Source organism: Sardina pilchardus, chromosome 12, assembly GCF_963854185.1.
Source record: "Sardina pilchardus chromosome 12, fSarPil1.1, whole genome shotgun sequence".
In the NCBI taxonomy this organism is placed as follows: Eukaryota; Metazoa; Chordata; class Actinopteri; order Clupeiformes; family Clupeidae; genus Sardina; species Sardina pilchardus.
Window position 1 is genome coordinate 32082460 of NC_085005.1, and position 17682 is coordinate 32100141.

Below are 17682 nucleotides of genomic sequence, written 5' to 3' on the forward strand. Positions count from 1 at the left end.
TCATTACTCCAATACACAAACTTGGGGTTGGAGTTTGGAAGATGTCAGTAGTCGGTATCTTAGTCAATCCCCCAATCCTACTCTGTTGGAGTGGTGCGTCATCATTGATAATTATGTAGTGTGTAGAGTAGTGCGTCATCTTTGATAATTATGTAGTGTGTAGAGTGGTGCGTCATCATTGATAATTATGTAGTGTGTAGAGTGGTGCGTCATCATTGATATGTAGTGTGTAGAGTGGTGCGTCATCATTGATAATTATGTAGTGTGTAGAGTGGTGCGTCATCATTGATATGTAGTGTGTAGAGTGGTGCGTCATCATTGATAATTATGTAGTGTGTAGAGTGGTGCGTCATCATTGATAATTATGTAGTGTGTAGAGTGGTGCGTCATCATTGATAATTATGTAGTGTGTAGAGTGGTGCGTCATCATTGATAATTATGTAGTGTGTAGAGTGGTGCGTCATCATTGATATGTAGTGTGTAGAGTGGTGCGTCATCATTGATAATTATGTAGTGTGTAGAGTGGTGCGTCATCATTGATAAATATGTAGTGTGTGGAGTGGTGCGTCATCATTGATAATTATGTAGTGTGTAGAGTGGTGCGTCATCATTGATATGTAGTGTGTAGAGTGGTGCGTCATCATTGATGTGTAGTGTGTAGAGTGGTGCATCATCATTGATGTGTAGTGTGTAGAGTGGTGCGTCATCATTGATGTGTAGTGTGTAGAGTGGTGCGTCATCATTGATAATTATGTAGTGTGTAGAGTGGTGCGTCATCATTGATAAATATGTAGTGTGTAGAGTGGTGCGTCATCATTGATATGTAGTGTGTAGAGTGGTGCGTCATCATTGATAATTATGTAGTGTGTAGAGTGGTGCATCATCATTGATATGTAGTGTGTAGAGTGGTGCATCATCATTGATAATTATGTAGTGTGTAGAGTGGTGCGTCATCATTGATGTGTAGTGTGTAGAGTGGTGCGTCATCATTGATGTGTAGTGTGTAGAGTGGTGCGTCATCATTGATGTGTAGTGTGTAGAGTGGTGCGTCATCATTGATAATTATGTAGTGTGTAGAGTAGTGCGTCATCATTGATATGTAGTGTGTAGAGTGGTGCGTCATCATTGATAATTATGTAGTGTGTAGAGTGGTGCGTCATCATTGATATGTAGTGTGTAGAGTGGTGCGTCATCATTGATAATTATGTAGTGTGTAGAGTGGTGCGTCATCATTGATATGTAGTGTGTAGAGTAGTGCGTCATCATTGATAATTATGTAGTGTGTAGAGTGGTGCGTCATCATTGATAATTATGTAGTGTGTAGAGTGGTGCGTCATCATTGATAATTATGTAGTGTGTAGAGTGGTGCGTCATCATTGATAAATATGTAGTGTGTAGAGTGGTGCGTCATCATTGATAATTATGTAGTGTGTAGAGTGGTGCGTCATCATTGATAATTATGTAGTGTGTAGAGTGGTGCGTCATCATTGATAATTATGTAGTGTGTAGAGTGGTGCATCATCATTGATATGTAGTGTGTAGAGTGGTGCATCATCATTGATAATTATGTAGTGTGTAGAGTGGTGCGTCATCATTGATGTGTAGTGTGTAGAGTGGTGCGTCATCATTGATGTGTAGTGTGTAGAGTGGTGCGTCATCATTGATGTGTAGTGTGTAGAGTGGTGCGTCATCATTGATAATTATGTAGTGTGTAGAGTGGTGCGTCATCATTGATATGTAGTGTGTAGAGTGGTGCGTCATCATTGATAATTATGTAGTGTGTAGAGTGGTGCGTCATCATTGATAATTATGTAGTGTGTAGAGTGGTGCGTCATCATTGATAATTATGTAGTGTGTAGAGTGGTGCGTCATCATTGATAATTATGTAGTGTGTAGAGTGGTGCGTCATCATTGATAATTATGTAGTGTGTAGAGTGGTGCGTCATCATTGATAATTATGTAGTGTGTAGAGTGGTGCGTCATCATTGATAATTATGTAGTGTGTAGAGTGGTGCGTCATCATTGATATGTAGTGTGTAGAGTGGTGCGTCATCATTGATAATTATGTAGTGTGTAGAGTGGTGCGTCATCATTGATAATTATGTAGTGTGTAGAGTGGTGCATCATCATTGATAATTATGTAGTGTGTAGAGTGGTGCGTCATCATTGATATGTAGTGTGTAGAGTGGTGCGTCATCATTGATAATTATGTAGTGTGTAGAGTGGTGCGTCATCATTGATAATTATGTAGTGTGTAGAGTGGTGCGTCATCATTGATAATTATGTAGTGTGTAGAGTGGTGCGTCATCATTGATAATTATGTAGTGTGTAGAGTGGTGCGTCATCATTGATAATTATGTAGTGTGTAGAGTGGTGCGTCATCATTGATAATTATGTAGTGTGTAGAGTGGTGCGTCATCATTGATATGTAGTGTGTAGAGTGGTGCGTCATCATTGATGTGTAGTGTGTAGAGTGGTGCGTCATCATTGATAATTATGTAGTGTGTAGAGTGGTGCGTCATCATTGATAATTATGTAGTGTGTAGAGTGGTGCGTCATCATTGATATGTAGTGTGTAGAGTGGTGCGTCATCATTGATAATTATGTAGTGTGTAGAGTGGTGCGTCATCATTGATAATTATGTAGTGTGTAGAGTGGTGCGTCATCATTGATAATTATGTAGTGTGTAGAGTGGTGCGTCATCATTGATAATTATGTAGTGTGTAGAGTGGTGCGTCATCATTGATAATTATGTAGTGTGTAGAGTGGTGCGTCATCATTGATAATTATGTAGTGTGTAGAGTGGTGCGTCATCATTGATAATTATGTAGTGTGTAGAGTGGTGCGTCATCATTGATAATTATGTAGTGTGTAGAGTGGTGCGTCATCATTGATAATTATGTAGTGTGTAGAGTGGTGCGTCATCATTGATAAATATGTAGTGTGTAGAGTGGTGCGTCATCATTGATAATTATGTAGTGTGTAGAGTGGTGCGTCATCATTGATAATTATGTAGTGTGTAGAGTGGTGCGTCATCATTGATAAATATGTAGTGTGTAGAGTAGTGCGTCATCATTGATAATTATGTAGTGTGTAGAGTGGTGCGTCATCATTGATAATTATGTAGTGTGTAGAGTGGTGCGTCATCATTGATAATTATGTAGTGTGTAGAGTGGTGCATCATCATTGATAATTATGTAGTGTGTAGAGTGGTGCGTCATCATTGATAATTATGTAGTGTGTAGAGTGGTGCGTCATCATTGATAATTATGTAGTGTGTAGAGTGGTGCGTCATCATTGATATGTAGTGTGTAGAGTGGTGCGTCATCATTGATATGTAGTGTGTAGAGTGGTGCGTCATCATTGATAATTATGTAGTGTGTAGAGTGGTGCGTCATCATTGATAATTATGTAGTGTGTAGAGTGGTGCGTCATCATTGATAATTATGTAGTGTGTAGAGTGGTGCGTCATCATTGATAATTATGTAGTGTGTAGAGTGGTGCGTCATCATTGATAAATATGTAGTGTGTAGAGTGGTGCGTCATCATTGATATGTAGTGTGTAGAGTGGTGCGTCATCATTGATAATTATGTAGTGTGTAGAGTGGTGCGTCATCATTGATAATTATGTAGTGTGTAGAGTGGTGCGTCATCATTGATATGTAGTGTGTAGAGTGGTGCGTCATCATTGATAATTATGTAGTGTGTAGAGTGGTGCATCATCATTGATATGTAGTGTGTAGAGTGGTGCGTCATCATTGATAATTATGTAGTGTGTAGAGTGGTGCGTCATCATTGATATGTAGTGTGTAGAGTGGTGCGTCATCATTGATAATTATGTAGTGTGTAGAGTGGTGCGTCATCATTGATAATTATGTAGTGTGTAGAGTGGTGCGTCATCATTGATAATTATGTAGTGTGTAGAGTGGTGCGTCATCATTGATAATTATGTAGTGTGTAGAGTGGTGCGTCATCATTGATAATTATGTAGTGTGTAGAGTGGTGCGTCATCATTGATATGTAGTGTGTAGAGTGGTGCGTCATCATTGATAATTATGTAGTGTGTAGAGTGGTGCGTCATCATTGATAATTATGTAGTGTGTAGAGTGGTGCGTCATCATTGATAATTATGTAGTGTGTAGAGTGGTGCGTCATCATTGATAATTATGTAGTGTGTAGAGTGGTGCGTCATCATTGATAATTATGTAGTGTGTAGAGTGGTGCGTCATCATTGATAATTATGTAGTGTGTAGAGTGGTGCGTCATCATTGATATGTAGTGTGTAGAGTGGTGCGTCATCATTGATAATTATGTAGTGTGTAGAGTGGTGCGTCATCATTGATATGTAGTGTGTGGGTGTAAGACGTGGTTGTGTGTGGCTGGCAGTGGTGGGCTTCAGTGTTGGATGATCCAGAAACACAACCCTGCAGTTTTTAGTGGTGTGTGTGTGTGGCTGGCAGTGGTGGGCTTTAGTGTTGGATGATCCAGAAACACTACCCTGCAGGTTTTAGTGCTGTGCTCCACGAGGTCAGCCCAGATTGTCTGTTCCATAACTGCTCTTTTTTCACAAGAGGGTTCTTCACCTCGCAGCGTGGGTTAGGGTCAGGTTATTTTTAGGAGAACTAATCACTAACAGGTGTTGGGCCAATCACTTGTCAGGGAAATTCATGGCAATGTAGGTCTATGGCTTAACCTTTTAGCCTCAGAGATATGAAAATGTGTGAGGCTGTCGAGGGACTGAATGCCTACAGCATTATACATGTTTTAGGTATTTTAGGTATGATCTTTGTTAGATTGGTAAGATATTCCAAAAAAGTGAAGAAGTCTGTGTAGTTGTACAGTCTGTGTAGTTGTACAGTTGGACTTTAAGAGGGGAAGAGAGAATCAGACAGAGATTAAACGTGTTGAATTAAGAGTGCATGCATAAGAATACATTACTATAGTATTAAAGTGTAGACCTTGAAGACCTCAGCCTTGCAGCACTGCGCTGATCTGTCTGAGCAGGATGAAGGCATGTCTGTACAGGATGTTGCTTTGAGCAGCAGGACACAGAGCTGGTCCACACTAGCGCACGCCGGTCAGACGAGTGGGCATGTTGCAGTGCTGTACGCACCAGCCTGCAAGATCACGTGAAAACATTGGAGAACCCTTTTAAAAAAGTTAGGCGCACCAGTGCAACCAACGCAAAAAGTTAGTCGGGAGCCTTGTCCATTTTTTAACTGTGTTTAACTTGTCATTTGCAACTTGATTTGTTTACACACTGTTTGTACAATATTTACAAATACAAATGTGCTTTGGTAAAATGAACAGCCTAGAGCGTACTTTTTATATATATTTTTTTGCCGTGGTAATGGTCTTAATTTTTATTCTTAGAGGTCTTAAAAAGGTCTTAAAAGTCATTACATTTGTTGATAAAAAATGTGCAGATACCCTGCATTGGAGAACCCTTTTGCAATGATGTAAGTGCGTAATGTAATCTGGAGACTGCTGTCCTGATTAAAAACCATGCACCTGAACTCAGCTGGTACTCTGTCTGCAATGGAGATGAATGGAAATGTATAGGTGACTTACAGTACACAAACGTTTGACCAGTAGTGTACATTTATCCATTTAGCAGATGCTTCTATCCCAAGTGAGCTAGAAAGAGAGAAAGCAGAAATAGTCTACACGCAGGACACAAACCTTCAGAGGGAGACCCCCAGTGGAGTCCCAATTTGGAATTGGAATTGGAATTGGAATTGGAATTGGAATTGGAATTGGAATTGGAATTGGAATTGGAATTGGAATGTGATGTTGATGTGCTTGTGGTTGCTACAGGAACCTACCTGGGCATGACCATCCCCATAGTGACGGTGGTCCAGACGGACACGTCCCGCAGCACTCTGGCACGAGAGGTCACGGTGGCGTACTGCCTCCCCGAGCAGCACCAGGACCAGCCCCCGACGCCCTTTGACCCCGATATCACCATAGAGACATGGCCCTCAGCAGTGGTCTACAGCAGGTAAGAGGAATTATGTGTTTCCCTTTTCATACTGGTGACTGCGGACATTTTGTGAACATTGAATGTTTTATTAGCCAAAAGATTGAGCATACGACCCTGGAAGCATTGCTTATCTGAATAGCCATTTATATGAGCTGTGCTTGCAGTAATGCAAGTTACAGTGTGTAAGGATTGCTAATGCTAATGAGCTACATGCTAATGAGAGCGATGTGCTGTGCGCATTTCTTGTCTCCGGTTTAGAGAATTCAGCGGCAGCACCAACGAGGTGTCCATTCTGGAGCAGATCCAGCTTCTGGCTGAAGCTGTGGACTCCGCAGGCCTGCATCTCAGTCTTGGCGTCTCCTTCGTTGTGGCTGGATACACCAGCCTTGCAGCCACCCACCGCCACAACGAGATCTGGTTTGTGGACCGAGGGGAGGCCTGAGAGTGTGTGCTCCTAGTCCCTGGCAGTCCCACTGCACACTGGCTCTGGTCTAGGCACAACTCCACCAGATCAGAGCCGGAGACATTCCAGAATCACTGACTCTTTCACCCCATTGGTTTCTTCGTCATTCTACCTCAATTCCAGAATTTTGAGAGTGCGTCAACAATCCACACGCCTGACACTGAAGCTCTACCTTGAGAACGGAACACTCGGACAGTCTGTGAACCTGTGAACGCTGTTGTGCTACTGCTGTTGTCTACTGCTGCTTGGGCACGGCTCTCTTTAGTGCCAGCCCCGCTATGCAGCTAGCGCTTCAGGCCTCCTGCTCATCTGAGCACAGCTAGCGTAAAAACAACCACCATAGCAGAATCGGAACGAGGAATCCCGTGTTGTTCCTGACACCTCTGAGTGGACAAATCCTACACCGGTCCGAGTAAGTCCACGTCATAGAGGCTTTTGGCATAATGTAGCCTGTTCCTCACACACACATAGCTGTGCACATCATAGAGGCTTTTGGCATATGTAGCCTGTTCCTCACACATATAGCTGTGCACACTGTTTACACTGATAAGGTGTATAGCAGCATATAAATACCAGCGCTCTCTTTAACTGATGGGCCTGATTGTACCGTGTTCACAGCGCACAGGACGGACCTGCACTGCCTCCTCAGCCTTGTGTCCACATCCTAGATTGTGCTCGTATGAGATGTAGGTCTCCCACTACTAGTTGTATATTAGTATATGGTATTCAGAGTTTATTCAGAGTATAAAGGAAATGTTATTTCATCCCATTAATGATTGACATGTGCTCAGACAGAAGAAATGTATTTTGATATTTTGTACAGGCGTTATCGGAAGAGATATTGCATATATTTTTGAATGACCTTCTTGAACACAGGGTGTGAAAGCAAAACCAAATGTGTGCCACTTGTTAATGTTGCTGCAGGAGATTGTGACTATTCTAGCTACACTTTGACTATACCTCCATCTCAGACAGGCGTCATAGATTTAGACAGACTGAACTGTGGAGTCGTATACTCTCCAGCCCAACACAGTTTCCAAATAACAAAGGAGATTTATTAGAGAACACAAAGGAGATTTATTAGAGAACACAAAGAACTACTTTGTGGCTATGGTTAAAATAAACGAGTTAGCATAAGTTAGTGTTATTTAAATTTAAAAAACTAAATCCAGATGCTGACGGGTAGGAGGAAGTTGTCCAGATACGAGAGGGCAGCTACTTCCTCCTCAGCCGAGGAGCAGACAGCAGACACATACTAGACAGCAGAGAGTTGGGATCTTCAAGCAGGGACGTTTGTGGGTAAACTACACAGTATTTAAAAGGCAGTGCACGCAACAGATCCAACTCAAGTCCTTTTCAAATAATGGATAATCGATGATGGATGATCTGAAATGAAAACACACACTTAAACCGATCTCATCAGGTGCGGGAGGAAATTCCCTCTGATAAGAGAGCGATGAAGGGCCTAGTTAGCTGTGCTTGCTCAACACAGCAGAGTCTGTTTGGCACACCATAGCTTCACGTTATGAACGCAGCCAATAGGAATATAACAACACAGTCTATCATGCAGCTGACATCTGATGGACTAACATACACAAACACACACCCACTTACGCAATATACATACATACGTACATACATACACACATACATGAAAACACACACCCACACACACACACACTATCTAGGACAGTGGCTGGACAGGGTCTTGACATCAGCAAGCTACGTGTCAGCATTTGCTTCAAGAAGAACTGTATACTACAGCGTTATAAATGGAGGTGTCTGCACACCTGTTATTGCAGCACAGGTGTAACGGATGCCAGCTAGCATAGCTAGCATAGCTGGGGCAGCTGGCCTACTGCTTAGGGTGTTGGACTTGAAACCGAAGGGTTGCTGGTTCGATCCTCGACCAGTAGGGAAAATGTGGGGCGGGGCAAGTGGTTAAGCACTGGTCTCCCATGCTCACAGCCATGGCTCAAGTGCCCTTGAGCAAGCGTTTGTATTTGGTGGAGATTCAGATGGAATGTTGCCACTCAAGTCATTTCTGTCACTTGGTGATAGTAACCACGGAGACTACTTTATGCTGTGACGTGTGGCAGGAAAAAACCTCTTCAGTGCTGTTTTAACTGCTTTTGCCTCTAGAGGCTGCTTGTGTGTGCATCGTCTTGTTCAAGCTGTGCGTGTGCATCAGTGTATGTGCTCCATAGTTCAGAGTGATGTTTTAGCCGAGTTCTGGCTGTGGCATCTCTATCACGGTGTCTTGTGATGATGATGATGTGGACCAAGTCACGTGGGAAGTTGTTGTTTGCGGACAGTGACCCCACATTCTCTTAAGTGTCTCTTAGTGATGTGTGTCAGTGGTGGCGTGTTATTATTTCTCATCTTGACGTCATTTGTACATCATCATATGCTTTATGTAGGCAAAATTGCACCTTTAACTTTGCTCCTGCATTGCAAAGATCTGTGACCAGCTTGGCTCCTCGTAGTGTTGTGTTTCTGTTGTAATAGGAAACTGTCCATGTAAACTATGCTATATACTTCAATGCTGCAGTAGTACCACTCTATGATGTAGGCATTAGCTAAGCAATGTTACAGAATTGTATGCTGCAGACTGCAGTAGTACTATATGCTCTATGCATTAGCTAAGCTATGCTATAAACTGGTATCCTGCAGTAGTAGTACCACTATATGCTGTATGCATTAGCTAATCTATGCTATAGACTGGTATCCTGCAGTAGTGCCACTATTGTATGCATTAGCTATGCTATAGATGTCTATGCTATAGATGTCTATGCTGCAGTAGTGCCACTATTGTATGCATTAGCTATGCTATAGATGTCTATGCTATAGATGTCTATGCTGCAGTAGTGCCACTATTGTATGCATTAGCTATGCTATAGATGTCTATGCTGCAGGCGTATCACAATGCTGTATGCTGATGCTGCAAAGCACTTTGGAAGACAAGCTAGCCAACTTCTCAGATGACACTATTCTGTTTATTCTTTTCATATCGGCTATGTACATTAATTTATCACTATTCCGTTTATTCAATCTTTTCATATAGGCTACATTAGTTTATCACTATTCCGTTTATTCGATCTTTTCATAGGCTAGTATATTAATTTATCACTTCAGTTTATTCGATCTTTTCATATAGGCTAGTACATTAATTTCCCAGTTTCCAGTTAGGGTGCTTATTATAGCCTAACGGTAGCCATTACAGGACACCTACAGCAAGTTATGACAAGATAATTAACTAGGCTACAAAAAAATGTTCTTGAGTTTTATTTTGCAAACATTGACACTTGCACAAATATAAACACATGTTTGAAGCTAAACTGGCACACTAGCTTTTGGAAGAGAAAAAAAGTGTTATCCTGAAATAATGCTGTGTTCCCCTGTTTCTTCACTCTTCTTTGTTTGATGGTAGTTGATCTTGATATTAAAGAAGTGGATAGATGTTCATGTCTGCTATAAGAAGTTCATATGTGCTCAAAAATAAAGATTCTTTGTTATAATTAAAATGACTCAGAAGGCTATACAAATCATTTTTTATAGTTTCAGTCATTCTCTCACCCTTTCATAGCTTACAGTTACAACCAATTCAACCATGAGAACTGTCACCATGTAGCTAATATGGTAAATAAACTGCACCAAAGAACACCTCCCTATGTGTAAAACAAATCAGTGAAGCAGTTTTTATGTCAAGCATGGCTCAAAGCCCTGGACCCGGTCAGTTGGCTTATAGATGTATTGGAGATGGCTATGGTGATCTTTAGCAGAAAGGAGAAATGCACATGGGTATTTAGTTATCTACATAGCTAATGCTGTGAAGGTACTATCTTATTATTCAAATATGCTTGTTTGGTATTGACTAGATCAAATAACTTTGAATGCTCAATGATGCTCATCTTTCTGAGTTGTCTTTTGCTCTAACGCTCCTACTTCCTGGAATAATTATCAACACGCTGTAAACGAACTCTAGACTATTCTATTATTCAGATATGTGTACATAAACCTTCCTGTATCCTTGTTTTGTAAATGTTTTGATTATCCCCTCAGCATCTCTGAAGATGAGGACGACCCTCAATGAACCAATGAATGAATGAAAAAAAGGGGGGGTGAATGGAAAAATAGAGGAGGAGAGACTGCTCAAGTCCACCACAGTGCTGCTGCGCAGGGTCAAAGTTCAGTGAGTCCGCTTGTAAGATGGCTGCTGAACCGACGAGGGAATGGAGCGATGATCAGCTCAAAAGTGATGATCTCCCCAAGAAAGACATTATAAAGTTCATACAGGACAATGCTGCACACTCGGTATGTTTCGCATATGCTGGCTGCAAACAGCGACTTTGCACGGTGCACAGTGCACTTAGTGCGGTTAGCTTCTTTCCCCGGCTACACATGCTAGCATCGTAGCTACGTTGTGTCTGCAAGACATGTGGGATAGATATCCATTTTAGGATTCTCTGCACATCGCAGTTATTGCCTAATCTGTCTTCCGCCATAAAAGATCCTATGAATAATACTCAATTAAGCAATTATGTCGGTAGCGTTTTGCTTGTTCATACTTAAACCACATCTGGCAAAGTTCATGGTATTCTGATAGAAAGAAATGGTTTCATCCTGCGCCACACAGTCAGTCATTTGTGATGTGAGATGTTCATGTGTTTGTTCTTATTACAGTTTCTATCAGAACATAAACTAATGGGAAATATCAAAAATGTTGCAAAAACAGCGAAAAAAGAACAGTTGATTATTGCCTACGATCAGCTTTTTGAGAGCAAGGTATGTGATCCAATGATGCACCTTTGCAAATCATAACATTACATTGGTTATCATGATGTCCCTTGTCTGACCTGATGAAGTAACACATGTGTTTGCCTCTGATAAGAGATTTATAGGCACTGAACCGATTGAGGAGGTGACCCAGAGTGTGAAAGCTGTGAAGATCGAGGACAAGCCCAAAGAGGTTGCTGAGGTCATTGATGAGGTAACGTTACTGTCTCCATTTAGGTGTGCTAACTTTCTTTGATGTCACATCAACACATAGATTTCAGTGCAGGGATGAAGGGATGAATCAAACCCTTTAGACACTGGGGGGTGTTCAGTATGTCTGTCTATCTATCCATCTATCCATCTATCCAAAGAGGATCATCAGCACTACATCATTTGGACACAAGTCCCTGAAGGCTTTCTGTAAGCCAATGTCAGGGTTTTCTGAAGCCTTTTTATCACTACTTGTTCTACCTTAACCTGTACCTTCCAGTTTTGGTATGTTCTTGTGAGCCGTTGACTAGGCTTATCAGGGTGAGCCCGTAGCTACTCAGCAGAAGACTGTGAGTGCTGGAGGTGTAGTGGTTCCAAGTGTTTGTCACCACTGTGCTAGTAATCAAGGCCCTTAACCCAGAGTTGGTGAAGGGGGTCTGTGCTAATGATCAAGGCCCTTAACCCAGAGTTGCTGAAGGGGGACTGTGCCTGCAATTGGTCCTACAATTACTGCAGATTGGACAGATGATAAAACCGAAGGAGGACTGGCATAAATCTTAGCCTCTTGCTAACACTGACTGTCTGTAGTGCATGTATAGCTTCACTTAATGAACATGGTCTGTGGTGTCTTCCTCTATCCTTGTTCTGGCAGGGTCCTCCAAAGTTTACCAAGGCTGTCCTTAAGAAAGGGGACAAGACGAACTTCCCCAAGAAAGGAGACACTGTAGGATGCTGGTACACCGGCTCGTTAGAGGACGGAACCGTTTTTGACACCAACATCCCCACAAGTAGGACCCCGTTTTTACTTGACTCAAACATAAGCTGCTGAGGGTTGTTCTGTGCATGGCAGCGTTCTCCAACGCCAGCTGCTAGTCAAGGAATGTTTCACACGTGTCTATTTTGGTCTCAGGAAGAAACTAACCCACACTTAAGTATAAATAAAACCTTTTTGATATTCTTTTACATCAGCCAATAACACCGAATGTAGCTATTTATGTATGTGAAAGGATAACCAAAGCCAACGATGGAATTGATTCTTACCATAATATTTGACGCCCCTCTAGCTGCAAGGAAGAAGAAACAGACGAAGCCCCTGCACTTCAAAGTGGGACTCGGCAGAGTGATTCGAGGGGTGAGCCTGCACATTCTCACTGGGTCAGAACCCTACACTACACTGGGTCAGAACACTACACTGGGTCAGATCAGAACACTGGGACAGAACACTACACTGGGTCAGAACTCTACACTGGGTCAGAACCCTACACTGGGACAGATCAGAACACTGGGTCAGGACACTACACTGGGTCGGAACACTACACTGGGTCAGAACACTACACTGGGACAGAACCCTACACTGGGTCAGAGCGGTCTCCGTTTATATAACATGAAACATGTCAGAGGGAGAGCTGTAAAGCATTCAGGCATAATAAAATGTACTGGGCACCTGAGCAAGAACAGACCTGTGATAATGTAACCTGGCTCCCCGTGCGTTTATTCATGCCTGAGTTGTTCTGATGAGCGGTATTGTTGACGGCGTGATCGTCTCTGCGTCTCTCTTGACCACCCAGTGGGACGAAGGCGTGCTGACCATGAGCAAGGGAGAGACGGCCAAGCTGGAGATCGAACCGGAGTGGGCTTACGGGCGCAAGGGTGTGCCCGACAACAAGTATCCTTTACTAATAGGAAGGTAGGGGAAGCAGAGACACACACACACACACACACACACACACACACACACACACACACACACACACACACACACACACACACACACACACACACACACACACACACACACACACACACACACACACAAGACACACACACAAACGATTCCTTGTTCTACTGGTGATTAACTGCTGTTCTTTTGAGGTTCCATCTCTTGCTTTTTGATTAGAGTTCCAGGTACACTACTGGTCAAACGTTTTGGGTCACGTGATCTGAAAACTGCTGCCCCGATTTAAAAAAAAAAAAAAAAAAACTGATCTCAGCTGGTTTTGTCTATAATGGAGTGGAATGGAAATGTGACCCCAAACGTTTGACCAGTAGTGTATGTAGTTTAGTGATGATAACAGGTGAGTAAGACATAAACTTTAAAATAAAAAGCCCTTTTGTCCTGTTTTGCCAGCCGGATTGAAGTTTTGTGATGGTAGTGAAATATGTAAGTTTCCAGTCATCATCACCAGGCACTGTATGCCAGTATTGTTTTGCTACATCTGTTCTCCATGTTTTAATGTTAACACCTTAACCCACCAACACCCAGAATCCCACCTAACGCTAAACTCATTTTTGAAGTTGAGCTGGTATCGATCGATTAACCATGGAATTCTACAGATTCTCCCAGCATGCACTTTTTTCCGACTTTGTCTAAAGGATTGACGTCTGTCCCAGATGATTACCAATGAGATTGTCCGTGCATCTTATGCCTGTTTTCATTATGTTATGTAACCGAGTTTGATTGCTCATTGGGAGTTAAGTTGTCTTGACTCTCGATCTATGGTCACATTGCATGTTTACTGCATTGTACAGCTGAATAAAGAGAATGTTTGCTTATTTTGATGCATTGTCTTACTTGCTCATTAATGGCCTCATCAGCATCTCCAGGGCTACTATAAAATGTATCATCTCAAGAACAGGATGAGCTGAGGGTGACTGTGTCCATGTGCACAAGTCTTAATCAGTTAACTGAATTTCTCAATCCATGAGCTGTTACATTAGGCTGGGTGGACCCTGCCTGAATTTCCGGCGACTTTGGATTTCGCCCGGCCGCTCAGGCTGGAAACCTGCACATCTATCTCCACTGATCCCTGCCAGAACCTTTGGCTCCAATCAAAAACTAGCCTCTCAGGCCCCAGCCGTGGCGCGACTGGCTGGGGCACCTGCTGATTCCCGCCCTGTGGTCCTTTCCGGATCCCACCCCTACTCTCTCTCTCCTGCTCGTTTCCTGTCATACGCTCTACTGTCCTGTCCAATTAAAGGCATAAAAAGCCCCAAAAAATAATCTTAAAAAACCCCCAAAAAACTAGCTTCTCCAAAACACGCACCGGATCATTGGTTGAAGGACTATCCAAGCACACAGTCATTTGAACGACACCCACTGATCACGCCTCTTGTGCAGTAGAAACACAGCGCAGCCTCCCCATAGTGCAAATGTAATTTTAAAAGATTGCGCTTATTATGCTGATAGGGAGATGCAACAGTCTGGCTATTATAGCCAAGTCTTTATGGGTTATTAAATCTAAGTCCATGATTCAGTTTTTTAAGTTTTTGAAAAGTGATCAGTAGAGGACATGGTTTTGGGTTGGGCTGTCTTATCAGCAAGTTGAATGGATGCAATATAACGATTGCACATCACAATTGAGTCTCTATTTTCCAACATATTCAGTCATCAGATATTGACACTAGCATATTTAATAGAAGACTGCCAACATAATACCTGATCATCACTAACTGCAGTGCTTAAACATAATATACAGTATTTGCTAAAGCCTCAAATTAAATTAGTTCATATTTTAAAGCCAAAACTACTGTGCCCTTAGGCACGGATTAAGGCAATGGACCAAGAAGCTATGAGTTTATGGCCCCATCCTTGAACTTTATTAAGTGTTAAAATGAAGAACTATGTCAATCGTAATTCCAAATTAAACTTTTATTAAGCTCAGGAGTTTGGTCATGTTCTCCATAGCAACAGAGTTCTTAGGAGTTGGCGTTGGGACCCTTCTTCTTTCCGAAGGTGGGCACCACGTTGACGAAGCGACGGTTGTACTGGATACGACGCTTGGCACGGCCAGTCTTCTTCTTCTTCTTCTCCTGCTTGTCCACCTGAGGCAAAGACGACACAACAACCATTACACATACACTCGGGACTAGACCTTGGGCGGAGAAATGCCTTTGAACATGTATTATATCAATTTTCTGATTGACCAAATAACGGGTTTGGAAACATTACATGTCAGTAAATGTATAGAATGCAAGTGATATTACAAATGAAAATGCACAAGATATTCGCAGGGGTTCTGGCAGAGAGTGGCTCGGTTACAAATCCAGGCAACTTAACTTACCAGGCGGTGACAAAAGCCCTATCACTCAGGAGGTTTACAACTTACTCTGATCCAGGTTAATCGGTAAAACACATACGAGGGAAATCCCCCAGGACCTCAAAACAAGCTCTAGCGATTTATTAACACTCTTTGCCACTTCCCTCCTCCATCTCATCGTCCCATATCCTGACTAGTACTTTAAATGTCTGCACTCATATCCTCTAGTAACTGTACTGACAGATATGGTAGTAATTCCAAGCTAAGGTCTCATCTGAGCTGTACCTTAAATGTCTCTACCTGTATGTCTCTTTGGAAAGTGAAGAGAAAGTGAAGTAAAGAAAGTGTCCGCTTAATGAACACATGTAAATAGCTCAGCCATATTTGATGACTGGTTGAGAAGAACGCTTTTGATGCCCACCTTTGGTGTCTGTCCTCGCACTTTGCCGGCACGAGCCAGAGATCCGTGGACTTTACCTGATGGGCACACACAAACAAATGGGCATTATGAGCAGCAATAAGGAAGTTGCCATTTACTCTGTGCTCACTAGACAATGCAATGATTAGGTTAATTAATACACACAGAAGACAAAAAACCTTACAAAAGGATGTCTATAACAATTCAAGTCTTCCCAATGAGAGAAGCATATACGGAATAGGCAGTGTAAGACCAAGAGACCAGACAAAGACTCCATATTCACTAGACGATCCAATGATTAGGTACACACACACAGGCTGTGTATGACCAAGAGACCACCGAAAAGGACTGACCTCCCAGAAGCCTTGCAACCACATCCAGGGTGCTGTGTTCAGCTACGCCACAGTCCACCAGGGCAGCACTATCCTCCAGAGGAGCGCCAGCCAGCAGCAGCACCTGGTCCTCCACGGAGATGCCCTCCAGAGTCTGGACATGAGCCTGCAGACCACACAAACAGCCGTCAGCACTACAACACCAGGCCTTGCAGGCACACATCGTTTACTGGGGTCTGTCATAAGATCTTGCACTAAAACCTCTTAACATATGGCAATGGACCGCCATCACACTAGACGTTAGACATGAGTTGTACCAAGTGCACCAAATTGACATTTGCTGTGTAGTATGTGGTTTTGTAAACAAATTAATGAAGTTAATGTCATGAGTGCGAGTCCTCTTACCTTGAGGTCCTGAACAGTCTCCTGTCCGGTCACCTCGAGGGTGTGTGTGTTCTGTGCACGCAGGAAGAGCTGCATTGTGTCTGCTGAAAAGACATTGCGATGGTTAAAACACTTTCGATTTATAGTAGTAGTATTACAGGAATGTTATTACAGTCAAACTAAGATATGTTGATTACAGCGGGGCGGTGACGAGCACACTGAATAGTCCTGTTCCCCAACTTTTACCCGCAATCCGGTCGTTTACTTGACAAACTCCACACTGACTAATGTTACATAACTCTGAAGTATTTATGCACTGGGGCAACTTACACTCCTGTACAAAGATCAATAAACACCAATCGCAACTCAAGATAAGAACTTACGGGGTGGTTAAAAACTATACCAAGTTACCAACAAGGTTCACGTCACTGTCGTACCAACGTTAGCGGGATACTGTTAGCTTATCCAACTGTTAGCTACTCCGTCAGAGCTGAGACTCATAACATGAGTTCAACACCAACTTGCTTCTACACATCGGACGTCTGATACATGTTCGGTAAGTGAACGAAAGTAAGACGCCAGTTACTGTTAATACCGACGATTGGGCTTTTCTGGATAGCTTTCCAAGAGCGAGATTAACTATAAAACCTTCGGTGTCTGTCTATGCATCCCTGCTAACATAGCTAACGACGGACATCATGTGGTACACGCGGTATCTACAAGTCAAATAAAATGGCGAAATATGTCCATTTTTAAGATTATTTGCCCCCATGAATGTTTCTTGAGAACACATAGGACATACATTTGACCAAAATGTTTTCATTCAACACAAAATAAGACCTTTAAAAAGAAAAACTCGACAGGCCTCACCTCGTTTGGTGCTAGTCGCTCCACACTTGACGAGAAAAGGACCTAAAGAGGTTGCTAGAGCGCATGTGCAAGCTAAAGAATCATGGGAAACTTTTCACGCAGACGCAAAGGCACGCCTATGATGTTGGACCTTGCTAGTGCATCTTTTTACTGTGTGAGTGCATCCTATGCCGGTTTCATTTCACTGATGATAATCTGGTTAGTAATAT

General features: G+C 42.5%; 3 protein-coding genes across 4 annotated transcripts in view; 2 read left to right on the forward strand and 1 right to left on the reverse strand.

Moving 5' to 3' along the window:
* The window catches only part of LOC134098540 (heme-binding protein 1-like), a 14017-nt gene extending 4047 nt beyond the window's left edge, over window positions 1-9970 (forward strand). The window contains exons 4-5 of the mRNA XM_062551614.1: window positions 5818-6001; window positions 6242-9970. Coding sequence (XP_062407598.1) covers window positions 5818-6001; window positions 6242-6425 — 368 coding nt within the window. The 3' untranslated portion in view covers window positions 6426-9970. The remainder of the gene's footprint in view (window positions 1-5817; window positions 6002-6241) is intronic.
* A 657-nt stretch (window positions 9971-10627) lies between these two features.
* On the forward strand, window positions 10628-13985 carry fkbp3 (FKBP prolyl isomerase 3). The gene is made up of 7 exons (XM_062550610.1): window positions 10628-10760; window positions 11130-11231; window positions 11338-11436; window positions 12085-12220; window positions 12497-12564; window positions 13001-13098; window positions 13696-13985. The coding sequence occupies exons 1-7, from the start codon at window positions 10656-10658 to the stop codon at window positions 13748-13750; spliced, it is 663 nt and encodes a 220-aa protein (XP_062406594.1). The 5' UTR covers window positions 10628-10655; the 3' UTR covers window positions 13751-13985.
* A 1015-nt stretch (window positions 13986-15000) lies between these two features.
* On the reverse strand, window positions 15001-17549 carry faua (FAU ubiquitin like and ribosomal protein S30 fusion a). Of its 2 annotated transcripts, none has more exons than XM_062550780.1 (5): window positions 17474-17549; window positions 16625-16707; window positions 16241-16385; window positions 15891-15946; window positions 15001-15254 (listed from the first exon to the last, which is right to left on the reverse strand). In XM_062550780.1, the coding sequence occupies exons 2-5, from the start codon at window positions 16697-16699 to the stop codon at window positions 15129-15131; spliced, it is 402 nt and encodes a 133-aa protein (XP_062406764.1). In that variant the 5' UTR covers window positions 16700-16707; window positions 17474-17549; the 3' UTR covers window positions 15001-15128. The 2 variants fall into 2 exon arrangements, with proteins under 2 accessions (XP_062406764.1, XP_062406765.1); XM_062550781.1 differs by having other exon boundaries at window positions 16625-16704; window positions 17474-17534.
* Window positions 17550-17682: the final 133 nt, after the last annotated feature.